General features: G+C 40.9%; 1 protein-coding gene across 2 annotated transcripts; it reads right to left on the bottom strand.

The window, feature by feature from the left end:
- Nucleotides 1-1,589: 1,589 nt before the first annotated feature.
- Nucleotides 1,590-26,833, bottom strand: LOC140729700 (apoptosis regulator BAX). Of its 2 annotated transcripts, XM_073049785.1 has the most exons (7): nucleotides 26,643-26,833; nucleotides 15,706-15,754; nucleotides 14,504-14,665; nucleotides 11,010-11,145; nucleotides 8,309-8,410; nucleotides 4,911-5,013; nucleotides 1,590-2,232 (listed from the first exon to the last, which is right to left on the bottom strand). In XM_073049785.1, the coding sequence occupies exons 1-6, from the start codon at nucleotides 26,701-26,703 to the stop codon at nucleotides 4,912-4,914; spliced, it is 612 nt and encodes a 203-aa protein (XP_072905886.1). In that variant the 5' UTR covers nucleotides 26,704-26,833; the 3' UTR covers nucleotides 1,590-2,232; nucleotide 4,911. The 2 variants fall into 2 exon arrangements, with proteins under 2 accessions (XP_072905886.1, XP_072905885.1); XM_073049784.1 differs by having other exon boundaries at nucleotides 1,590-5,013.
- Between the last annotated feature and the right edge of the window lie 416 nt (nucleotides 26,834-27,249).

Genomic DNA, 27,249 nt, shown 5'->3' on the forward strand with positions numbered 1-27,249 from the left:
CCCGCCTCGAAGGCGGTGTAGGGGCGGTCCTCTGGGCGGATGGGGAGCTGGTGATAAGCGGATTTCAGATCTATTGTCAAGTACACCTTGCACTGAGCTATCTGGTTGACCATATCCGTGATGCGGGGTAGGGGGTACGCGTCAAGCTGCGTGAACCTATTGAGGCCTCTCTGTCTCCAGGATGTAGTATGGTGGTCAACCACTGTTGTTCCTTCTTCCAGTCAATAAAATTGATGCACCATCAATAACTCACTCTGAGACGTAAAGGCGAGATATCGGCTTTTATTGACTGGAAGAAGGAACAACAGTGGTTGACCACCATACTACATCCTGGAGACTGAGAGGCCGGGCTCAGACCTCAATCACCTTTATACAGGGGTCTGCGGGAGGAGCCACAGGAGCAGTCAGCATGGGGCGTGTCCAGACAGGTATATGTAGTTCACCACAGAGATGTTGGTCAGAAAGAACTACAGTGTACAAACCAGTGAACTTGAAGTAAGTAAGGACAGTGGAAGCAGACAGACCAGTTGCCTTTGTTCTTGCCATGATGGAGGAGATGGAGGCAGCCATTTTATGAAGAGTTCTCCATTTTAAGCTACAGCGCTTGGCTTGATCAGTGTTTTAAAGTTGACACAATGATGCCTCATGTAATCTGCTGAATTATGGATCGTCTCCAAATAAGAGGTCACTTATGAGGTGTTCTTTGGTTGGATATAACATGCAGGTTTTGACTGTTGGGGTCTGAATCTGTTCTGTGTGATTTAAGCTGGTTGCTGATTGAGAACAAAGAGCCATAAATTACCGATTGTCAGTTACAGGGAAGAGGGCAATAAATGGATGCTGGTCTGGAGCAGAGCCAATAAACAGGTGTTAAAGGCTAGGCCCATGACCTACAGTCAATGACACTGGAATGAAATATTTGAATTTATAAGAAAAACAGATTCTTCAAGTGTGCTGGCAGTGGTAACTCTGCAGACTAGCTATCACGGATGTATCACAGACACACTGTTATTCAAAACTGGACTACGAGGAACATGTGGCCAGCAGTAGAAACTCCTTTTTAACTGGAATTATATTTTCAGTTCTTTAACTTTTCATGGAAGGTCAGGAAAACTTAGTAGGTGTGTACACAGGTATTTGGTTGTGTAAGGGCATGTGTTCTTCCATTGAGGCAATAAAGGTACTTGTGGGTAATTACTGATTCTCTGTGTCTCCATTATCATTATCACAGGGGGTAATGTGAATAACATATGAAGGAAAATAGAACACTTAATACCACAAACTATCCAGTCAGTAATGGATGAGGCTGTGGAGTTTTATGTCGGGGGGAATACAGTGACTTTATGATCCTACAACATTCATGAAGAGGAAGTGCTGCATTGGATATGTCAGACACCAAACACAGTCGATTATTTGGTGATGCTTATTCAATTAAAGGAGGAGGGTTAAAATCAATGGAAAGGATTCAACTCCAATGGTTCCATGAGGAAAACCACAAAGAAGGAAGAGGTTATGATCCTCAAGGTGAATGCAACAAAGCGGAATGGAGCAAGAATTGAGTCAGAAGCAATCTAATGCAGAACTCTTAATTATTTGAACCAAAAGTAATTATTTATTTAAAGTCTGCTATATTTATAGTCAAATACATACGACTGAAGGGGTCTCCAACCTTTTTTATGACATGGACCAATACCATTAAGCAAGGAGCCCGTGGACCCCAGGTTGGAACTCCTGTTACACTGAATAATATACATTGCCAAATACAGATAATAAAAGATTTAAACAAACATCGCTACAAACAATACACTCAAAATGCCTGCGTATCTTCTCTAGAATACAGAAAAGCAAAGGGCTGTCAAGTAACCCCAAATGCTTTCTACCCAATTAACATGCATTTCAGAATTATTAAATACAACACACAATGTTTTCCCCATCAAATACCCCAATTATTAATATTGCTACATGGTCTGATCAAAGCTGATGTAAACAATGCTGAGTTCTGTTACTTATTTGCTTAGAGACATGGCATTCCGGCCTAACGAGCCCATGCCAGCTGGTAATCCATGTACTCTCAGGAGAACTTACAATGACTAATTAACCTACCAACCAGTACGTCTTTAGACCGTGGATGGAAACCGGAGCACCCAAAGGAAACACACGTGGTCACGGGTAGAACGTGCAAACTCCTCACAGACAGTGCCAGAATTGAAGACCGACCTTTGACATCCTGACCTGTAATAGAGTTGTGCAAACTGCTATGTTACCATGGCGACCGCTTGTTTGCAGCTGCTTGGTGTGAGGGGCCAGCCCACAGCACATTGAAAGAAAGGTTAATGCAGATGGGGGGGTGGGGGGCTAGTTGGAATACTGAATGCAGGGAAATTATGGTAGTTATATAAAATTCTGGTTTTGTGATGCTCTTCTTGACTTTGCAAGAAGGATATATGATCCTCCTGAGGGTGTTGCAGAGTGCATTGTATCTTACGTTGATGGTTTTCTTGTGCGTCTGATGTTACATGCCCATGACGCTGCTACAAGTAAGTATTCCATTGCACCTAGGCATACATATAATGCTGAGGCTTTATAAGGCACTGGTGAGGCCCCACTTGGAGTATTGTGAGCAGTTTTGGGCCCCTTATCGATGAAAGGATTGGGTAGAGTTCAAAGGAGGTTCATGAAAATGATTCTGGGATTGAAAGGCTTATCATACAAGGAATATTTGATGGCTCTGGTACTGTACTTGCTGGAATTTAACGGAATGAGTGAGGGGAGGGGGATCTCATTGAAACCTATTGAACGGTGAAAGGCCTCAATAGAGTGGATGTTTCCCATAGTGTGGGAGTCTATGACCAGAGGGCACAACCTCAGAATAGAGGGACGTCCATTTACAATGGGGATGAGGAGGAGTTTCTCAAGCCAGAAGGTGATGAATCTGTGAAATTCAGTGGCACAGGCAGCTGTGGAGATCAGGATATTAAGTGTGTTTAAGACAGAGGTTGATAGGTTCTTGGTAAATCTGGGAGTTATACAGCTCTCGTTACATGCTCATGCAGTTCAAATCTTTGCGTGAATATGCAGAAAGTTTGAAGTTAATAGCTCATCGCCTTCTACCTTAGGTCACAAACTTATCAATCACCCCTGCTGTGGACCACTTCTGGAGGTCCAAGACGCCAAATTCTACAAAGAAGGGATCCGTATGCTCCACGACCGCTGGACTAAGTGTGTAAATGTAGGAGGGAACTATGTTGAAAAATAAATGTGCTAGGTTTTCTAAAATTGGCTCCTTCTACTTTAGGCCACAAATTCATCAATCACCCCTCGTATATTCCGCACATTAACAATGATCATGACTTTGAATGACATAGAAGTTAAATTAATGCACATTGACCAAAGGCAATGTAGAGATCATCCAAAGAAAAGCACAGATAATTTAACAATGAAGATAGAAATCATTATTCTCAAACAAGGAGGCATGAAACTAAACAATCTATAAGCAAAACAAGCCAGAATTCTGAAATAAAGGCATACAATCCTAGGGATGTTCAGCATGTGAGAACTAGACAAGAGGGCATTGAACAGGTTAAAGAAGGTTCTCTCTTGACAAGTGCCCCCTGATCTACTGATTTTCTTCTATATTTTGACATAAAATTAGAGCTAGGATGTTTCAGAAGGACTTCTCCAGACAAGTAGTAGCAGAAATCCCCAGGAATTACCGTAGATTCTGACCAAATTATTGTCATCTGTACCGAGCTGCAATTGAAATCCCTCAGCAGGTTTTCATTAACTAAGTGAGAGAGAAGCTGGAATTAACAAACAGATCAGCTATAATCTAGGAAGAAAGAGGTTTGAGATATTAAATTGCCTGCACAATAAGCAATATACGGGGAGGTGTGGCTGTCAGTCCTTCATTTGTTAGACATCTGAAATACTATTGGGAGTGTTACAATGAGGAATTTGAAGGGCAAAATTACCTTTTTTTTGGAGGCAACTTTTATTTCCACAGGTGGTTTTACATTTGTTTTGCAGGAGTATGGAATTTTTTATACGGTCAGCACAAAGAGTTGCAGTTTTAGTAAAAAAAAAATATTAAAAACACATGCTGGAAACACTCAAGTCCATCCATATCACTATTTCCCTGCAGGCCAGGCAGCATCTATAGAGAGGACTGATCTTTGAATGACATAGAAGTTAAATTAATGCACATTGACCAAAGGCAATGCAGAGATCATCCAAAGAAAAGCACAGATAATTTAACAATGAAGATAGAAATCATTATTCTCAAACAAGAAGGCATGAAACTAAACAATCTATAAGCAAAAAGAGCCAGAATTCTGAAACAAAGGCATACAATCCTAGGGATGTTCAGCATGTGAGAACTAGACAAGAGGGCATTGAACAGGTTAAAGAAGGTCTCGGCCCAAAACATTGGCTCTTTATTCCTCTCCATAAATTCTGGCTGTTCGGCTGAGTTCCTTCTGATTGTGTGTGTGTTACTCTAGATTTCCAGCATCTGTGGAATCTCCTGTCTACTTCTCCTCTCACAGATGCGGCCCAATCTGCTGAATATTTCCAGCATTTCTGTTTTTGTTTCACACTTACAGTTTTAACAAGTTTCACTTTCACATCTACCTAAAAAGATCTTTAATACAAATTCCGCAAAATATAAACATCTTGGAACAAGTGATCCACCGTAGACAGAAAAATTCATAAAATAATTCATAAAAGCTGTATATAAAATTAAATCAAGTAACAAGGATATATGTAAAGTTCTCCAATATTGAGCAAATCCGTTATTAACAATCGTTCCAAGTGTAACAGATCTTTGCAGACATTCCCTCCTGAACCACTGAATGTTGCAGTCTGTAATTACTATAGGAAGCAATCACTCAAAATCAAACTGGAGTGCTGACCTTAGGTCAGTTTCAAAAACACCAAAATGCCAGTGATTACGCCCGCAGAGAAGCCGACGAATGTTGGCCATGTTGCATTCCCGAAGTATGAAAAGATTGTCTCCTAAACAAAAAGAAAAGCAGCTGGTGAATGAATTGCAAAATTCTGAGCATAATGGACTTGGCCTTGCTTAATTCCGCCTGCCACTCCCCTACTAACTTCATGCGGACTCTTGTGCATTTAATGGTTCTTCAACTCCTGAATCCAGAAGTTTGGTTATCAGGGGTAGAGATACCTCACAACAAATCAATCTCTACTAACAGCCATCACCAGAATGCCGTAACAGTCAATGACAGCCATTGCTGCCAAAGGTCTTTGAACTATTTTTAAACATTACTGACAGTCAAGAACCATACAAAGAAAATTTGATTAGATTTTAAATGAACTAAAAATACTGTGTGTAATAGAAAAATAATGAAATAATTTGAAATATTTATATCGTAAGACACAAGAGCAGAATTAGGCCATTTGGTCCATCAAAGCTGCTCTGTCATTCCATCATGGCTGATTTATTATCCCTCTCATCTCCATTCTCCTGCCTTCGCTCCATAACCTTTGACACCCTGACTAATCAAGAGCCTATCAATCCCCATTTTACATATACTCAATGAATTGGCTTCCACAGCCATCTGTGACAAAGAATTCCACAGATTCACCACTCTCTGACTAAAGGAATTCCTTCTCATCTCTGTTCTAAATGGATACCTTCTTTTCTAAGGCTTTGCCCTCTGCTCCTAGACTCACTTACTAAAGGAAACATCCTCCCCAGATCCATTCTATCTGGGCTTTTTAATATTTGACAATTTCAATTAGATTTCACCCTCATTCTTCTAAACTCCAGTGAGTACAGGCTCAGAGTCATCAAACACTCCTCGTACATTTACTCTTCATTCCTTCTCCAAAGTGCATGACTATACATTTCCCTACACTATATTCCATCTGCCATTTTACCTGTCTTCCCAAGCTGTTTAAGTCCTTCTTAAGACTCCCTGCTTCATCAACGCTACCTGCCCCTCCACCTATCTTCATATCGTTTGCAAACCAGTCCATAAAGCCATCAATTCCTTTATTCAAATCATTGACGTATAACATATAAAGAAGCGGTCGCAACACAACCCCTGGGGGACACCACCAGTCAGCCAACAAGAAAAAGCCCCTTTTATTCCCACTCTTTGCCTCCTGAAAGTCAGCCAATATTCAATCCATGCTAGTACCTTTCCGGTAATACCATAGGCTCTTATCTTGTTACCTTTGGAATGCATCTATCCTGCACCTTGTAAATGACCCCCAGGAACTCCAGCCATTGCTGTTCTGTCATCCTTCTTAGTGTCCCCTTCCAATCTATTTTGGCCAGCTCCTCTCTCATGCCTCTATAACTCTCTTTACTCCACTGTAATACAAATTTAACTTCTCCCTCTCAAACTGTAGGGTGAATTCTATCATATTATGATCACTGTCTCTAAGGGCTCATTTACCTTAAGCTCCTTAATCAAATCTAGTTCATTGCACAACACTCAATCCAGAATTGCCTTTCCCTTAGTGGGCTCAACCACAAGCTGCTCTAAAAAGCCATCTCGTAGACATCACACAAATTCTTTCTCTTGGGATCCAGCACTAACCTAATATTTTCAGTCAACCATCATATTGAAATCCCCCATGACAACCATTACTTTACACTTTTTATGTGCTTTCTTTATCTCCCGTTGTGATTTGTAACTCACTTCCTGGCTACTATTCAGAGGCCTGTATATAAATCCATTAGGGTCTTCATACCCTTGCATTTTCTTAACTCTTACCCACAATGATTTTACATCTTCCAATCTTTTGTTACCTATTTCTAAGGGTTTAATTTCTTTTTTTTAAACCAACAGAACCTCCCCACTCCCTCTGCCTACCTGCCTGTCCTTTTGATGCAGGGTGTATTCTTCCAATTCTGATCTTCTTTCAGCCATGACTCCGTGATGCTCACATCATACCTGCCAATCTCTAACGGTGCTACCTTATTCCGTATACACCCCATGTCACACTTCAATTCGTCCCACTGACTGCAGCTGCAACTTTGCCCTATCATCTACCTGTCCTGCCTCACAAGCTCACTACACACTGCATCTAGTTGTATACCAACTGCCCAACCTCAGCCATATCAATTTAGTTGCCATCCAGATTGGAGAAGACAATCTGTTTCAGAGGTATAAATGGCTTGGATGAAAGCACAGAACATAAGGTTGCTGAACTTAATTAATCTGGTTGAATGTTGCCATAGCAACAACCTCTCACTCAATGTGATCAAAACCAAACAGCTGATTATTGATTGACGGAGAAAACAACTGGAGGTCCATGAGCTAGGCCTGAATATGGGATTGGAGGTGGAGAAGGTAATTTGCATTATCATATATGCAAATCTGTCCTGAGACCAGCACCTAAGTGCCATCACAAAGAAGGCACAACAATGCCTCTACTTTCTTAGAAGTTTGCAGAAATTGGCACTTCATCTAAAACTCTGAAGAACTTCTATAGATGCACAATAGAGAGAATCCTGACTGATTGTATCATGGCCTGGTTTGGGCACACCAACTCCCAAGAATGGAAAATGATTCAAATAATGTGAATACAGACCAGACCATCACAGGCAAAGCCCTATCCACCATTAAGCACATCTACAAGGAGTGCTGCCACAAGATAGCAGCATCCACTATCAAGGACTTGCACCATCCAGGTGACGCTCTCTTCTAGCTGCTGCCATTGGGAAGAAGGTACAGAAGCCTTAGGTCCCACACCACCAGGTTCAGGAAGAGTTATTATCCTACAATCATCAGGGTCCTGAACCAGTGGGGATATCTTTACCCACCTCAATGCTGAACTGATTCCACAACCTATAGATTCACTATCAAGGACTCTAAAACTGTTTGCTATAATTGTCTTCCTTTGCAAATTGGCTGTTTATCAGTCACTGCCATTTGTAGGTTTTCATAAATTCTATTGTATTTCTATATTGTCCTATAAATGCCTGCAAGAAAACAAATCTCAGGGTAGTATATGTGATATATATGTACTTCAAAGTTCATGCACATACTATACCGAGGATCATTTTCTTGTAGGCATTCACAGTAGAACAAAGAAACACAATAGAATCAATGAAAAACTACACAAAACAAAGACTGATAAACAACTGATGTACAAAAGAAGATAAACTGTGCAAATACAATATATAAAGAAATACATACTTACATATATATACACCCCAACCATGGCAATTTATTTGCAAACATTTTGTTACCATACCAGGGGGCATCATCTCTGTGGTCTCACCCACCATTTTCCTTGAAGGTCTATGCAAACTATCAATGCATCAACTCACCCATCCACCCTGTTGCTCAATCCATGGGATCACACGGACTTGAATCAGATCTAAAGACCAGTTTATTATCTGTTGAATCAAGGCTTTCGCACTTTTTAGGGCCTGCAAAAGAGGACAGAATTATAAAAAGCAGTATCAGAATCAGTAACAGGTTTAATATCACCAGCATATGTTGCGAAACTGGCTGTCTTTGTGGCAGAAGTATATATAAAACAAATTAAGTATGTAGTGCAGAAGTAAAAATAAAAAAGGTAGTGAGGTAGTGTTCATGGGTTCAATGTCCATTCAGAAATCTGATGACAGAGGGAAAGAAGCTGTTCCTGAATTATTGAGTGCGTGCCTTCAGGCTTCTGGATCTCCTTCCTGATGGTGACAATGAGAACAAGGCATGCCCTGGATGTCTGGGATCCTTAATGATGGACACTGCCTTTTTTGAGTTATCACTCCTTGAAGATGTCCTGGATACTATGGAGCTGATTAAGTTTACAATTCTCTTTGGCTTACTTTAATCCTGTGCAGTAACCCTTCCATACCAAATGGTGATGCAGCCAGTTAGAATGCTCCCCACGGTACATCTGCAGTAATTCTCAAGTGTCTTTGATGATATACCAAATCTCCTCAAACTCCTAATGAAATATAACTTGTTCATCCCTCAATCTGTTTATCTGCTTCTGATTTTATTGGTTCCTTTTACTTGCTGATTTTGTGTGGGATATGACTCTGTTATCTTATGTATTATTCGTAACATGGTGATCAGGTGCTAACAGGCTTTCGATTGGGGGTATCACATCCGACACTAACTCTTCCTCTGTGCAATCTCTAACCGGAGCATTCCACATGGGTGGGAGGTAATGGAAGCAGCTGTAGGGGACAACATCATCATTTTGAGACCTGGCCTGGGTCTACAATTCTAAGGCTCTGCTAGATCTCACTGCCAAGTTATCTACTAGCCTCCCTAGTATCCAAGACAACTTCAAGGACCAGTGCCTCACGAAGGAGACATCCATTATTAAGGACCCTCATCACCCAGGGCATGCCTTGTTCCCATTGTTACAATCAGGGAGGAGATACAGAAGCCTGAAGGCATATGCTCAGTGATTCAGGAACAACTTCTTACCCTCTGTCAAGTGTTTTCTGAATGGCCATTGAATCTGTGAACACTACTTCACATTTTTAAATATACAGTATATTATTTCTGTTTTTCCACTATTTTAATCTATAAGTATATACACAAACACTTACTGTAATTGATTTAATTACTAATTTACTAATTCACTTTTCTCTTTCTATATTATTGTGTATTATATTGAACTGCTGCTGCTGAGTTAACAAATTTCCCGTCACATGCTGGTGATATTAACCAGATTCTGATTAATTGCATAAGTAATGTAAATGCCTCCACCCTTCACTGGTGTATTGCAATCTGAATGTTAAGGGCCACAGAGAATGGGATGGTGAATATTTAGAACTTATTGATTAATTGCCGTGGAGGGCAAGTCATTGGATATACAGAGGATTCCAGTTAATCGAGTAATTGATTAATTGGGAAGCCATGTATTTGGGCCAACACTTCAAAGAACAAAAGCAAATCAAGAAAATGAATGGGATTCCCTTTGTTTATTTGGGACACTATGCCACTTAATTGGGGCAGGAGACTGCTGCCGAACAATTTCTAACTAGAATCATTCTTGTGCACTCATATGGCTGTTTCAGACACTACACCATGCTTGGAGCAGTTTTTAACTAGCATTAGTTGTGTGTATTTGTGTACAAAGCACAATGATTTTTTTGTCATTGATTGTTGGTGAGAAATAAGCAGGAAGACAATTCTGCACCTTTTTGCTCACCGTGTTTTCAAGAATTCAGGCTTGGAGATGCCAGAAATGGCTGGGAGTGAAAATAGAATAATTTCAATACTTCAACAAGTTAGGACCTATGAAGATTTTGAAAGTATCGACGATCACCTTGAATGTTAAAATGAAAATTTGCGGGATACAATCATCAAAAGGATTGTACAAAGGCACCCCATTATCTGCACTGATTTTGTTCATTTACAGTCAATCAAAAGAACATGGCAACGAACACTGCATTAATTCCTCCGTCAATAAATATTAGGAACTAATACAGTTTAATAGCACTGTAGCAGTACTGATAGTGTTCTAATTTGTTGTTTTTTTGTCAGTTAATTACTCAAATGATGGTTTGTCTTTATGATACCTTTTTAACTATTTCCATGAAACCTTGGCTAATTGGGGCAGCCACTTAATCAGGCCAAAATCAACTGGTCCTCATTCATTGGAATCTACATATTTAAAGTGGAGTATGATAGGTTCTTGTTTAGTAAGGGTGTCAAAGTTTACAGGGTTAAAGCAGGAGAACAGAGCTGAGAATAATAAATCAACCGTGATTGAATGGTGATGAAGCCGCATCAACTAAATTATAGAATCTATAATCTGGTGCCTGATACTTGTAATTAGCCAAAGGAGTATGTATTATTATGTCATCAAACCATTATGTATTTTGCCCCAATGGAATGTACATTGGTGTTAGTAATGGTTTATAATTGCCATGTCAATGGGCTGAATGGACAACCTCTATTTCTATGCCTTATGATCTTATGGAATGAATTTAAAGTCTTACTTATCAGCTAAAAGCTTATTTATTCCATGATTTAGCATGCTTTGCAGCGATTTCAACTTACTTTAAAGACAAGCTTGCCAGCAAAATAGAGGAAGGTCACAATTCGTCCCCAGTTCAAGTCTTCTGCAGTTAATATCTTCACAGCTACTTGATGCAATACATCTCGGATGTCGTCAATGGGAATTACGTCGATTACACTAGCATCAGAAAACATTAAAGAGAAGTGTAGTTATTTGTAGATAACTAATCATACCTGCAGATGTAATTTTTAAACCAAAGCAGGAAACACATTGAAAACCTTTCAAAAAGTTTTTCTGCATATGCAGACTCAATTACCTGCTAAATTCCTTCAGATTAGATGGTTAAGAAGGGATAGAAGATCATTGCCACCTTTAGTTAGTTTAGACAATATACCAGCAAGGAGGTATGATACAAATGCAAATACATTTGTTAGGTTTCATTAGAATACTGTTCATGATTCTACTCAATACATAAGGAGAAAATCTACTCAACACAGAATCGGGATCTTGTTTATTGTCACCAACATATGCTGTGAAATCTGTTGTTTTGTAGCAGCAGTACAGTGAAATACATAATATATAAATTACAGTAAGATATAGTGTATTATTTCTGTTTTTACACTATTTTAATCTATTCAATATATATTATTGAATAGATTAAAATTCAATTCAATTATATATATTTACTAATGTATTTTATATATACTGTACATACATACACTTACTGCAATTGATTTACTTAATTTATTTTTCTCTTTCTATATTATTTGCCTGTCCATCCCTTAATATAAATCATGAACGTCATGTGCTGTTGATCACGACTTCTTCTTCCATCAATTTGTCCCATCTCTGCAAGATGTTCGAGCTTCTCTTTCCTCAGTACATACGTCAGAAATTCCACCTGCCTTTTCCTGATTGATGATATCAGCTCTCTTCTTATTCCGGCTTCCTGCAACACTTCCTCATTTGTTACTCTGTCCTTCCACCATATTTTCATCATTCTTCTCAAGAACCACATTTCCACAGCTTCAAGCTCTCCCTCATTTTGCTTAGAAATTGTGTAACATTCACTTCCATATGTCAGTGTGGAATGAACGTAGTACTACAATACTGAGTTTCGTACCCATAGAAATTAGGTTATTCTTTAGTATCTTGCTCAAGAGCTTGAATGTGTATTTAACAATCCCAGTCATCCTCCTAACTTCAACATCAAACCTACCATCAGATATTATCGTGCTCCCTTACTGTCTCATCTTATGTGTTTGTTTAATTGTTTCGTTGTCCACTTTCAGTTCCCATTTCTGTGTTTCATGATCCTTTGTGACAACCATACATTTGGTTTACTTGGAGTTGATGATCAATCCTCTCTTTGTACTTCCTTCGATGACTTTTCTAGTATTTCTTGGAACCTCTCCTCAGAAGTAGCTGACAGCACTATGTCATCAACGTATCACGGGTTGTTCGAATTGTATTCACCAATTATATGATGACACTTTGATAGTAAATTTACTTCAAACTTTATTTTTAATTTTGCTTCCAGTCTGGTTCTGATAAGGCCACTGTACAACCTGAAGATTTTGCCACAATTGAAACAGGATGTATTGGACTTGTTTGAGAGGTGCTTCCACTGTTTAGAGTGGGTATCTTTGTCCTCTCAACACAAATATATTGGTTTGTCAATGTATTAAAACCACCCTGATACATTCCTCCCACCATCTGTTGTATTCACACGAGGCACTACTTCAAGAAGACATGTATCATCAGAGATACCCACTGTCCAGGCCTTGCCATCTTTTTGCAACTATCATCAAGTAGAAAGTACTGAAGCCTGAAGTACCACATCACCAGATTCAGGAACAGCTATCAATTCATTTCTTGAACCAACTTGCACAATCCTAATCACTATCTCAGTATGGCAACACTATGATCACTTTGCACTGTAAAGCACTGTGTTTCTAATTGTATTCTTTCTCACAAGAACTGTGCATAATTTTTATTTAATTTACATTTTTCTATCTGTTATCTGAATCATTGCTGCTGTTACTACTTAGCTTTACATTGCATCTGTGCTTAGTGTACTTACGCACATGACAATAAACTTGACTTTGATAAGTTCTCAGTGCCACTGCCAATGCTCTTAGTATACACTTAAGAGTCACTGGCCAGACTTTCCTAGAAAATGTGCTGACCCTTTAACCTGCTCCAAGAACAATCTAACCCTTCCTTCCAACATAGATCTCCATTTTTTCATCCATGTGCCCATCTAAGAGTCTCTTAAATGCCCCTAATGTATCTGCCTCTACCACCACCCCTGGCTGCAAGCTCACATATCTACAACACTCTGAATAAAATACTTGCCTCTGATATCGCCCTATACTCTCCTCCAATCACTTTAAAATTATGCCCCCTTGTAGTAGCCGTTTCTGCCCTGTGAAATAATCTCTGGCTGTCCATTTGACCAATGCCTCGTATCATCTTGTACACCTCTATTAAGTCACCAAATTCTAAAGACATACAGGTTAGGGTTGGTAAGTAGTGGGAATGCTGTGCTGGCGCCCGAGCATAGTGAGACTTGTGTGCTGCTCAATGCAATCTTCATTCATTTGGTTTCAAAGTTGAAAGTAAATCCATTATCAAAGTACATATTAGTCACCATGACTAACCCCAAGATTCATTTTGTTGCAGGCATACTCAAGAAATCCATAATGGAATAATAACCATAATAGAATCAATGAAAGACCATTTGTCTTTTGGTCAGACAACAAACTGTGCAAATACAAAAAAGAAAAAAATAATAATAAATAAGTAGGCAATAAATATCAAGATAATGAGATGAAGAGTTCTTGAAAACAAGTGAAATTATCCCCTTTGGTTCACAGACATAAGTGTAAAGCGAGTAGAGCAGGGAGCTAAACACACAGCCTTTTGATGCACCTCTGCTGACGGGATCGTGGAGGAGAAGTTGTTGCCAACCCCAACTGACTGAGGTCTGCAAGTGAGGAAATCTAGGATCCAATTGCACAAGGCAATATTGAGGCCAACAGCCTGGAGCTTATTGATTACTTTTGAGGGGATGATGGTATTGAATGGAGCTGTAGTTGATAAAGAGCACCCTGATGTACATATTCTTTACTGTCCAGATGTTCCAGGGTTGAGTGAGGAGCCAATGAGATGGCATCTGCTGTGGACCTGTTGCTCCAGCAGGAAAATTGGAGCAGATCTAAGTCACACCTCTGGCAGGAGTTGATATGTTTCATCACCAACCTCTCAAAACACTTCATCACTGTGGATGTGAGTGCTACTGGACGATAGTCATTGAGGCAGGTTACCTCGTTCTTCTTAGGCATCGGTATAGTGAAGTCTGCTGGAAGCAGGTGGGTAGCTCAGACTGCCGAAGTGTCACAAAATTACACATTTCCCTGCATGTATCGATGCACGTGCGACAAATAAAGCTGATCTTATCTTTAAAAATGTGTTAAGTCAGTTACTACGAAGCAATAAAGTAAATGCATATGTCTACATTGCTGTTACTTACTGTTGAAGTTCAGTATTTTTATCCAACTCATCCCCAATTTTCTTTAAACTTTTACATATCTCCTTAATGCCCGGCTCATTAATCTCACTCGCGACCCCACCGACATCCTCTGGGCTCAGCTGCACTTCTGGATCCTCTTCCTGGATTGTCTCCAGAACAAACCTGCACAAAGATTTTTTTTTTAAATGAGCGAGGTGTTCTGTAAAATTCTAACACATTTGGTACATATGATGTCCCATTTCTTTCCATCCTCCTGCATTATTCCAGTAGCTATTTTGAAGGACAATGGGAAGTCTTCACAAGTGTGAGATGCATTTTTGAAATAGTTAATGCTGTAGCCCATCCACGCCAAGGTTAAACGTGTTGGGCATTCAGAGATGCTCCTCTCCATTCCACTGCTGTAACGTGTAGTTATTTGAGTTACTGTCGCCTTCCTGTCAGTTTGAACCAATCTGACCATTCTCCTCCGACCTCTTTCATTAACAAGGCACTTGTCATCCACAGAACTGCCGCTCACTGGATTTTTTCTTTTGCTTTTCACACCATTCTCTACAAATTCTAGGGACTGTTGTGAGCAAAAATCCCAGGAGATCAGCAGATTCTGAGATACTCAAACCATCCCATCTGGCACCAACATTCATCTACAATCTGTTTTCTTTGGCACTTTCTTCATGAGAAGTACAACAGTAGATACAATATGTTAACACATTTCAATAAGATTCTGAAAATGTGAGCATGCTAGAACGTTTCTCTTCAGAGCAAAGGAGAATGAGAGGCAACTTGATTGAGGTGTATAAGATTATAAGAGGGACAGCCAGAGTGGACAGGTCAGCAATGCAGTAGACATCCTTTCAGGATGAGTGGAGGGAAGATCAGAGGAGATGTCACAAGTAGGTTTTTATTTTACACAGTGATAAGTGCCTGGTGGTAGAGCCTGATAGATTAGGGACATTTTAAGGGACTCTTAGATATGTACATGGGTGAAAGTGGGTTGTGTAGGTGGGAAGGGCTAGATTTATCATGGAGTAGGTTAGAAGATCAGCAAAACATCATGGGCTGTACTGTTCTATGGTCCAGTGTTTTCTAACTCCCTCAGCTTGTTAAAACCTGAAGATTTGCATTTCAAAAAGAATTAAAGTTGGCGTTCTGCTTCATTAACTGATCAGCAAAAAAAAATCAAATTGTAAAATGACGTTACACACCTTCGCATGATAGCTCCTGATTGTCTGCGTAAAGTTTCATTGTTCGAGCCTGAAAATAAACACACATAAGAACATTGCAATCTCTACAGATAGATGACATGGGTTATATCACCAATGGTTATAGGAGTTGAAAACAAATTATGGTGGGATTCCAAGGACAATATGAATATAAGTATGCCAAGACTCTTGTTTTTATGTTTTATCTTCTGTATTCTTTGCAATTTTTTTTGCCATTGGTGTGTTTTTTTTGCACATGGAGGGGGTGGTGTTTGATGTTTTCCTTTGTACGGGTTCTAGGATTTTCGTTGCTCTGTGGCTGTCTGTGGAGAAGATGAATCTCAAGGTTATTTACTGCATACAAACTTTGCTAACATACGTACTTTGAACTTTGAACAATATTCATGGTGCAGGATACATCCCCGTTCCTGGAGCTAGTGTGATTATTACCCTTAATGAGAAACACGTGCATTTGGATGCACAAGGTTCAGCAACACGTTGAAAAGCATCCAGTGAAATTCAACACCACTAATCTTGTGGTAATACAACACTGGGTATCGCGCAGTGCTGACTGAAGCGGGAATGAAATCCTGAGTATGTACATCCATCCCACACACCTCAAACTTTCTCTCTTCTTCCCTTAGTCCCAGCAGACAGAAGATACAAAAGCACGAAAGCACATCCTAAGGCTGTCATAGGCTACTGAATAGTTCCTTAATACAATAAGATGGACTCCTGACCTCAAAATCTATCTTGTTACGATAAGCAACACACACAAAATGCTGGGGGAGCTCAGCAAGCATGGCAGCATCTATGGAAACGAATAAACAGTTGACATTTCTCGTCGAGACCCTTCACCAGGACTGGAAAGGAATGGGGAAGATGCCAGAATAAGAAGGTTCAGGGGGAAGTGAAGGGGAGAAGTACAAGCTAGAAGGGGATAGGTGAAGCCAGGTGGGTGGGAGTGAGGAGGATAAATTGATTTTTCTTCCATAGATGCTGAGTTCCTCCAGCATTTTGTGTATGCTGCTCTGTATTTCCAGCATCTGCAGAATCTCTTGCGTTTATACCTTGTAATAATCTTGCATGTCATCGCCCATCAACAATGCACTTTGCCTGTAGCTGTTATTCTGTATTCTGTTATTGTTTTACCACACACTATGTCATGGAAAAGCAGTACAGAATAACCATATAACATATAACCATATAACAATCACAGCACAGAAACAGGCCATCTCGGCCCTTCTAGTCTGTGCCGAAGCTTACTCTCACCTAGTCCCACCGACCTGCACTCAGCCCATAACCCTCCATTCCTTTCCTGCCCATATACCTATCCAATTTTTTTTTTTTAAATGACAATATCGAACCTGCCTCTACCACTTCTACTGGAAGCTCGTTCCACACAGCTACCACTCTCTGAGTAAAGAAGTTCCCCCTCATGTTACCCCTAAACTTTTGCCCCCTAACTCTCAACTCATGTCTTCTTGTTTGAATCTTCCCTCCTCTCAATGGAAAAAGCCTATCCATGTCAAATCCCCCTCATAATTTTAAATACCTCTATCAAGTCCCCCTTCAACCTTCTACGCTCCAAAGAATAAAGACCTAACTTGTTCAACTTGTAGCATACTGGTTAGTGTAACCAGGGTGCAATTCCTGCCACTGTCTTTAAGGAGTTTGTACATTCTTCCCACGTCTGCGTGGGCTTCTTCAAGATGCTCTGGTTTCCTCCCTGAGTCCAAAAATATACAGGTTACGGTTAGTAAGTTGTGGGCATGTTACTTTGGTCTGGGAAGCATGGTGACACTTGCAGACTGCCCCCTGCACATATTTGGACCATGTTGGTCATTGACACAAACAACACACTTCACTGTAGATTTCAATGTTCAGGTGACAAGTAAAGATAATCTTAATCTGATCAATGCACTGTGTAAGGATTTGACCCACGTGAACAGTATGTACTGCACCTTGGTAACATGTGACAATAATGAACCAGTTCCAATCAAGTCAATAGAGTTAAAGTGGATCTTTTAAGTCCATAATTTTGGAGAGAAATATATAAAAAAAGATGTTTCCATGAACCACTTACAATTACCTGTCAGGATCTGCAGTATCTGCCTTGTGTACCCAGAAGTGTTGACTATTTGAATGGAGACTACCTCAACACCAACTATTTGGTGAAGAAAGCAAAGCAGTGTCTCCACTTCCTGAGGAGACTGAAGTGAGCAAGGCTCCCTCCCACAATTCTAACCAAGTTTCACAGGAGCACCACTGAGAGTGTCTTGACCAGCCACATCACCGTCTGGTACGTGAATTGTTAGGCATCTGACTGCAAGTCCCTCCAGGGACTGTGAGAGGATTATCGGGGTCTCTCTCCCATCCACTGATATATCTATCTGGAGTGCTGCGTACACAGGACCCTAACATTGTCAATTATCTCTCCCATCTGTCCAACAGTCTCTTTGACCCTCTACCATCAGACAGAAGGTACCATAGCATGAAGACAAGAACTGCTAGTATGGGAAACAGCTTCTTCCCCCAGGCCAGACTTCCTGCCACCACCCAGGGTTCATCATCTGTGAAGAACCAGGAGCGTTATACTGTTTACTTTTTAAACTTGTGTCACAAATGCACCTTATTATCTGTGGCAATATTACTTTCTGTGTTGTGTGTGTGTGTAAGTTAGATGAACAGTGTTGTGCACCTTGGTCTGAAGGAATGTTTACAGCATCAGAGAAAATCTGCTGATGCTGTAAATCCAAGCAACGCACAGAGACACGCACAATGCTGGAGTAACTCAGCAGGTCAGGCAGCATCTGTGGAAAAAAAGAGACCAGGCTGTGTTCTTCTCCATAGATGCTGCCTGACCACCCGAGTACCTCCAGCATTGTGTGCCCGGAGGAATGTTGTTTCGTTTGGCACGTGCATGGTTCAGTGACATTAAACTGAACTTGACCTTGAACAGTGATGATCAGTATTGTCTGCACAGCATTTTAGGCCCACGTCAATGTGATTCTCAAATGTTCTGCTGGCCAATCAATGCAAAGGGGATTAGAAAGAGGGAATAAACAGTGACCAGTTATTAAAGGAAGGCATTGTTCATAAACTCCATAGCTGTTGCCTGCCCGCTTGCTGCTTTATCTGATTGTATTTTTGCTTTCCCCAATGATGTCTAAATCCCACCAATAAGCATAACCAAAAATGTCACGTTATTCAAATACTTTCAGAATGCTGGTCAATCGTGCAACTGTTCACGTATCTTGATACGCAACCAGGTCACAATATGCAAAATTAAGATTTTGAATTTTAAAAGAATTTCCAGTTCCAGGAGATACAGTACTTAATGTCATTCTCCATGTCTGCAGGTCAAGAGAGGAAGGAGTGCAAGAACTTATGTCAGTGTGCACTTAGGCCAACATCCATGAACATGTTCTGAAGAAAAGGTTGAAAAAGTTGGCGAATAGCATTAGTGAGGAGAACAGAGGCATACAGCACAGAAACAAACCCTTCTTTCTTTTCTTTTTAAATCTTTTTATTAATTTTAAGAAAAACATTAGTGAACTATGAATACAAAACGTTTGAGAGTACATAATTAATAGTTTAAATAAACAATCAGATATGTAATAATCAATATATAAGGCCTCCCAAACTCATAGTATTAATGTAAAAGAGTCGAAAAAGAGAAGAAAAAACCCCCAACAAAAACTGAAAAAAAACTTTAAAAAAAAACTAACCAACATGGACAATTGCATAATGTTAAATACATACAGTAGTGCCAATAACTCCGAACCTCCATCCAAATAATTAAGGATAATAACAGTAAGGTTTAGGATCAGACCATTTAACTCATATGAAAATGTTGAATAAATGGTCTCCAAGTTTCCTCAAATTTAACTGAAGAATCAAAAACCACACTTCTAATTTTTTCTAAACTCAGACAAGAAATAGTTTGAGAAAACCACTGAAATACAGTTGGAGGGTTAATTTATTTCCAATTCAGTAAAATAGATCTTCTAGCCATTAATGTAACAAATGCAATCATTCGTTGAGATGAAGCGGATAGACGAATATTATCTATCATTGGTAAACCAAAAATTGCAGTAAAAGGATGCAGTTGGAGATTGATATTTAAAACTCTTGAGATAATATTAAAAATATCTTTCCAATAATTTTGTAAACAAGGACAGGACCAAAACATATGAGTCAGACAAACCCTTCAACCCAAGATGTCATAGACTCAGAGTTATACAGTACTACAGCACATAAACAGGCCTTTCTGCCCATCGAGTTCATGCCAAACTATCATTCTGCCTAATCCCATCGGTCCACCCCAAACCATAGTCCTTTACACTACTCCCATCCACGCACTTATCCATGTCTCTCCAAGCTAGTCCCATTTGCCTAAGTTTGGCAGTCAGATGCCCAGAGGAGGTTCACTAGGCTGATTTCAGAGAAGTTAGACTATGAGAAGATATTGAGTCGCCTGGGACTGTACCTGCCGGAATTCAGAAGAATGACAGGAGATCTTACACAAACATATAAAATTATGAAAGGGATAGATAAGATAGATGTAGGAAAGTTGTTTCCATTGGTAGGTGAGACTAGGACTAGGGGACATAGCCCCAAGATTCGGGGGAGCAGATTTAGGACGGAGATGTGGAGGAACTGCTTTTCCCAGAGAGTAGTGAATCTATAGAATTCTCTGCCCAATGAAGCAGTGGAGGCTACCTCAGTAAATATATTTAAGACAAGGTTGGATGGATTTTTGCATATTAGTGGAATTACGGGTTATGGGGAAAAGACAGGTGAATGGAGATGAGTCCACAGCCAGATCAGCCGTGATCTTATTGAATGGTGGAGCAGGCTTGACAGGCCAGATGGCCGACTCCTGCTCCTATCTCTTACGTTCTTATGTTCCTCCCTTTCCAAGCAAGATAGCTGCCTAAATGCCTTTGGAACATTACAGTCGTATCTGCCTCTACCAGTTCCTCTGGCAGCCCGTTTCAAGTGTCCTCCACCCTCTGTGTGAAAACATTGCCATTCAGCTCTCATTTTTTAATCTTCTCCCTCTCACATTAAAAGTATGGCCTCTAGTTTTAGACACCTCTCCTCTGGGGAAAAGACTGCGGTCATTCACTTTATCCATGTTCCTCTCCGCTCAGTCACCGATGTTCCAAAGAAAGATGTTCCAGGCTGTTCACCTTCCCCCAATAACTCAAGCTCTCCATTCCTGATAAATTCTCATGAGTCTTTTCTGCATCTCTTCCAATCTAATGGCATCTTTCCCATAGCCAAGCAACCAGAACAACTCCAAGGATGGAAAGGAAGCAGAATTAGTCCAGTCAGACCTACGGGTCTGCGCCACAATTCAGAAAGATTTTGTCCAATCTTTTAACCACACTCCTATATTAACCCCATATCTCTAGATTCTCTCAAAACTTATAAATTCATTGAGCTCCATTTTGATGAGAATCAGCGATGGCATCTCCACGACTTCATACATGAGGAAACTTTGCATCTCGCTCTCAAATGAGCAAATCCCCGTTTTGAGGCAGCGACTCTCAACGTTAGACAATCTAGGGGAAGGAAGCATCATCTATGTTCTCTACCCTGTCGAGCCTCGTTGGATCCTTGAACAATTCAATGAGAACACAGCTGGGTACGGCAACTGCTCTGCCCGTGAACGCAAAAAATTGCAGGGGGTCGTGGACATGGCTCAGCACATCACGGTAATCGTCCTCCCCTCCACGGATTCCACCGATGCTTCTGGCTGCCTTGATAAAGCAGCTAGCATATTCAAAGACCTCATCGACTCTGAACATTCTCTCCTCTTCCGCCTCCCATCAGATGGAAAGCAGAGAAGTCTGAAGACATGCTTAAGGACAGAATGGCCCTACTGTTATAATTCTACTAAAGCCTCCGTGTACGAGATGGAATCCTAACCTCACAATCTACCTCATTACGACCTTGCACTTTATTTCTGCCTGCTTGTTTTCTGTTCGTTTTGCTGTATTTGCTTTCTTGCTGCTGTTCTGTTATTGTTGTTTGTGTTCTGTGAACATTTATTTATTTATTGTTTATTGAGATACAGCGCCCTTCCCTTGGACAACATCGGTGGCGAGGAGAGGGGAAGGCTTGCAGAATGGGCAACTGCCGGTCTCCCATACAACCCTGCCCAGGCCTGCGCCCTGGGAACTTTCCAAGGCACAAATCCATGGTCTCTCGAGACTAACGGATGCCTATTGAGATACAGTGTGGAATAGGCCCTTCCAGCCCTTCAAGTCCCGCCGCCCAGCAATCCCCCGATTTAATCCTGGCCTATACACAGGACAATTTACAATGACCAATTAACCTACCAACCAGTATGTCTTTGGCCTGTGGGAGGAAACCGGAGCACCTGGAGGAAACCCATACGGTCATGGGGAGAACGTACACACTCCTCTCTGGCGGCGGCAGAAATTGAACCCGGGTCGCTGGTACCACGAAACATTCTGCCAACCACTACCCATCATGCCGCCCCATGGTTGGCATTCTATGTTGGCATCAGAACGTGTGGCTTCACTTGCAGGCTGCCCCAGCACATCCTCAGGTTACAATGGCTATTAACCTAAATGATGCATTTCAAAGTTCAAAGCAAATTTTATTATCAAAGTCCATAGATGTCACCATATACAACCCTGAGATTCATTTCTTTTAGGCATACTCAGCAAATCTATAAAATAGTAACTGTAACAGGATCAATGGAAGGCCACCCATCTAGGGCTTTCAACCAGAGCACAGAAAACAACAAACTGTGCAAATGCAAATATAAATAACTAGAAATAAACAGCAAGAATATGAGGTGAAGAGCCTTTGAAAGTGGGTCCATTGGTCATGGGAATATTTCAATGATGGGGCAAGTGAAGTTGAGTGAAGTTATCTCTTTTTATGCAAGGCTGAGGGGTAGTAACTGTTCTTGAATCTGGTGGTGTGAGTCCTGAGGCTCCTGTAACTTCTACCTGATGGCAGCAGCCATTGTGTACATTGTATATGTTTCAATGTACAGTAAATTTTATAAATAAATGAACCTGAATCTGCACTGTAACTGAAACACCATATTCTGCATCCTGTTATTGATTTCTACCACCTTGATGAACTGATGTAATGAAATTATCTGTATGGACGGCATGCAAAACAAAGTTTTTCACTGTACATAAAACATACAGGGCCTTCGGCTCATAATGTTGTGCCAGATCAACTAAATTAGTAACCAAAAGACCAACTAGACTGATCCCTTCTGCCTACACAGTGTCCCTAGCTTTCCATTCCTCTCTCATTCATGTGCCCATTCAAACGTCTCAAAAAAATTCCTAATGTGTCTGCCTCTTCTCCAATCCCAGACAGCACATTCCCGACCAACACTCTCTGTGTAAAACAACATGCTCCTCATAATTACCCTCCCTCACCTTACATACATGCCCTCTGGAAAAATATTCCAACCCTGGGAAAAGTATACTGTCTGTTTACTGCCTCTCATAATTTTATGAACCTTGGTACATGTGACAATAAAAACCAAGTTAGCAACGCATCTAATTTTTCTCGACTCAAAAGCATAGTTCCTGTTTGACTGTTCTCTCTTCAAATGGTAATACCACCATACCAGTAATCAATCTGGTAAATGTTGACTGCTCTCCTTCTATCACAAGCATATCCCTCTTTGGGCAAGGAGACCAGACCTATGCACAACAATCTAGGGCGTGGCTGACCAGACCTTTTTATTATTACAGCCAGTAATGTAGAGAAGTAAGAAGAGCAAAGGTGGCAATTATATTACATGAATATGAGAGTAAAGTGCTTACTGGAACTGAATTTGCATAGTCACAGTTAAATCAGTTCTATTTATCTTCTCACAGGATCATAGAGCACTACAGCACAGAAACAGGCCTGATGAGGAGTCTCAGCCCAAAACGTCTACAATACTCTTATCCATAGATGCTGCCTGGCCTGCTGAGTTTCTCCAGCATTCAATATGTATTGCTTAGATTTCCAACAGCTACAGGTTTTCTTTTGTTTGTCCTTCAGCCTATTTAGTCCATGCTAAACTATTGTTCTACCTAGTCCCATTGATGTACATCGGGACCATAATCCTCTATACGCCTCCCGTCCATGTACTTATCCAAATTTCTCTGATGTGTTGAAATTGAGCCTGCATCAAATTCGACAGCTGTGTGAGCCGGCATCTCACACAATCTTCTAAGTGAAGAAGTTACCCTTTCACCTTTAACCCATGACCTCTAGTTCTAGTCTCACCCAACCCCAGTGGAAAAAGCCAGCTTGTATTCACCCTCAAATACAAAATAATTTATATACCTCTGTTAAATCTTCCCTCTTTCTCCTACTTTCCAGGGGATAAAGAATTACAAAAAAGGATTAGAACAACTTAAGAGTCAACTTCCTTGATTGTTCTGCAGTCACATGTAATGAAGGCACTGAAGATAGCAGATATTGGACATCGGAGCAGCACACAAAATGCTGGAGGAACTCAGAAGGGTCGGGCAGCATCTATGGAGAAAAATGGACAGTCGACATTTCAGGTCAAGACCCTTCAAATGGACTGAGTTTCTCCAACAGATTGTTTGATGCTCCAGATTCCACCATCCTTTTATCCCGTTTTCTTTGGTATGATACAGTTTCCATATTCAAAATTCAAAATTGTTTATTGTCATTCTTCAGGGCACAAGTGTAAAGGAGAACGAAATGACTGTTACTCCAGATCTGATGCAGCATTTTAAAAAAAAATCATAAAAAACACAATAACACAAAAGCACAATGTACAATGCTATGTGTGGCTTTATGACTGGTTTAAAACACATCCTGCTTCGCTAGGCAGGTTCCAGGCCCAAGCATTTCACTGCAGAATCCATCCATATAGAATTGACCATGTCTATCCCACTGTAATAGAACATAACTCTTGTACGATAAAAGGCTCTCTTGACCTCACAATCTACCTCATCATGGCCTTGCACCTTGTTGTCTGCCAAAACGCTTTTCCTCTGGAACCCTAAATTCTGTTATTGCTTCTCCTCAGTACTAAGTTCATTATTAATCATATTAACATTTGTATGGACTGCAACATGATTTTCACTGTACGTTTCTCAGAGCATGTGACAATCATAAACTAACATACAAAACTGGGAATGAATCTTCACAAGACCATAAAATGAAAGAGCAGAACTAGGCCTTTTGGCCCATTCAATCGTGACTGATTTAATTTTCTGCTCAATCCCCTTCTCCTGTCTTTTTATGTCAGTCTTCACCTTGGACGACACCAGCAGTAAACCAGAAATCTTAGAGGGCCAGAGAGCAGAATGGTGCAGTTACTATTAGACGAGAAGGTGCTTGGGAAGGTAGATAAGTCACCTGGACCATGTGGACTACACACTAGGATTCAGAAAGAGGTGGCTGAAGAAGATGTGGAGGCATTAGTAGTGATCTTTCAAAAAATCATTAACTTCTGGAATGGAGGACAGGAAATTGTCAATTGCCACTTCACACTTTATGAAGGGAGGGAGGGATAAGACAGGAAATTATAGGCCAGTTAGTCTGACTTCAAGATATAAGAGTCAATACACATTACCAAGGATGAGAATTCTGGGTACCAGGAGGCACATGATAAAACAGGCTGAAGTCAGAATGGTTTCCTTAAAAAGAAATTTTGCCTGACAATTCTCCAGGAACTTGTTAAGGAGAACCTGTTAACTTTCTACACGCAGTATAGACAAAGGAGAGGCAGTGAATGTTATTTACTTGAATTTTTGTCAAAGACTATGGGGAAAAGGCAGGAGAATGGGATTGAGAGGGAAAATACATCAGCCATGATCCAATGGAAGAGCTAATTGGATGGACTAAATGGCCTAATTCTGCATCAATGTCTTATGATCTTATGGTCCCAGTAACCTCTGTTACACTTTTACTCATCAAGAACATATCAACTTCAGCTTTAAAGATATCCAATGATTTGGCTTCCACAGTACTTAGCTACAAAGAATTCCAAAGATGCACCACCCTCTGGATTAAAAAAAAATCCTCCTCATATTTGTTCCAAAGGGGCGGCCCTCTATTCCAGGCTGTGCTCTCTGGCTCTAGACTCTCCGACTATTGGAAACACCCTCTCCACCGATACTGCATCCAGACTTTTCAGTATTCTGTCCGTTTCAATAGGATTCCTCGTTTTCCTAAACTTCAGCGAATACAGACCTTGAGCCATCAAATTTTACTCGTGTATTAACCCTTTCATTCGCGGTATCATTCTTGTTAAAACCTCTCTGGAAACTCTCAGCGCATAAAATCGCCTCAGTATTATATTCTTGCTGTTGTGTACTAGAGCTCTGGAAATAATAGCTCACATTACACTTGACATCCTTACTACCGACACCAAGCTGCAAGTTAGGGAATCCCACATGAGGACACCCAAGTCCCTCCGCAGTTCCAGTCTCCGAATTCGCTCCCCGTTCAGATCTTGTGGGTCGTGGAGAGACCGGAACAGACTCAGCAAACACACGGTGCAGCCCAGACAGCCTAGAAATCAGGATGATGGGTCCCGGACCCGAAATGTCAACTGTCTACTTCTCTTCAGATGCCTGACTGAGTTCCCTCGGCATTTTACCGGTCAAGACCAGGTAAGGGGATCAGAATTTTATCCTCCAAGGCCCCGGGCGAACTAGATGAGTTTACCTCCCAGTTGGTGAAATTAGTTAACTCCAGCCCTACTTAAATACTGAATTTAAAATTACAGCGATTTACAGATCAACGCCTCCGATTACCAGCAGCTAGGAGTCTCAGACATTTGACCCGGTACAGTAGGGTTCCCGGCAACTCTGCTTCATTGCAGGGGGACGCCGGGCTGGCATCGGCAGCAGCCCATACCAGATCTACCCCGTGTCTTGCCCACTGGATTCACTCACCGGGACCCGGCGCTACCCTCCGATTGTCCCCACTGCCCGACGACCCATTGAAGCTGGCCATGGTCCGAACGCGGCTGCTTTAACACCAGGAAGCTTCACAAATAACAAGCTGCTTCCGTGCTGGAGTCTGTGTGAGATCACTTCTCACGTCACCGCACCGAAGGGGAATTTTCCCTCCGTCCAAACTTAAAACTTCGGTAACTCCTGGCCAACCCCACCCCGCCTTCCATTGGTTGCCGGCTCCGGGTTCGGCCCCGGTTTCCCCCCGTTTCATTGGCTCACAGAACTGTCAATCAGCAAGCTCTCAAGTCAAGTCCCAACAAGTCGGAGAAAATGGTTAACTGTCCGCTCTCTTTTACACACATGGAAAGAAGAAAATTCAAAATTACTGCGATATAAATAAAAACATTATAAGAAGGAATAGGTCCTGACAACTGATAAGGAAATAAGAAATCTACAAGAGACTGCAAATGCTGGCATCTGCAGCAACATTCAATATATGTAGGAACTCAGCAGGTCAGGCAGCGTCTGTGGAGGGAAACGGACATTCAATGACTGGCTGTACAAATGAAGGGCTTTGACCAGAAATGTTGTTTGAACACCCAAG

The sequence above is a fragment of the Hemitrygon akajei genome, chromosome 6 (assembly GCF_048418815.1).
Source record: "Hemitrygon akajei chromosome 6, sHemAka1.3, whole genome shotgun sequence".
NCBI lineage: Eukaryota > Metazoa > Chordata > Chondrichthyes > Myliobatiformes > Dasyatidae > Hemitrygon > Hemitrygon akajei.

What these genes read in the sequence shown, in the direction of transcription:
- LOC140729700 (XM_073049785.1), bottom strand. Translation starts at nt 26,703, where the DNA reads ATGGCCAGCTTCAATGGGTCGTCGGGCAGTGGGGACAATCGGAGGGTA. An exon ending in TCAGGAGCTATCATGCGAAG is followed by an intron (nt 14,666 to 15,705) that starts GTGTGTAACGTC and finishes ATCTTTGTGCAG; the next exon opens with GTTTGTTCTGGAGACAATCC. An exon ending in TTGAGCAACAGGGTGGATGG is followed by an intron (nt 5,014 to 8,308) that starts GTGAGTTGATGC and finishes CTTTTTGTTTAG; the next exon opens with GAGACAATCTTTTCATACTT.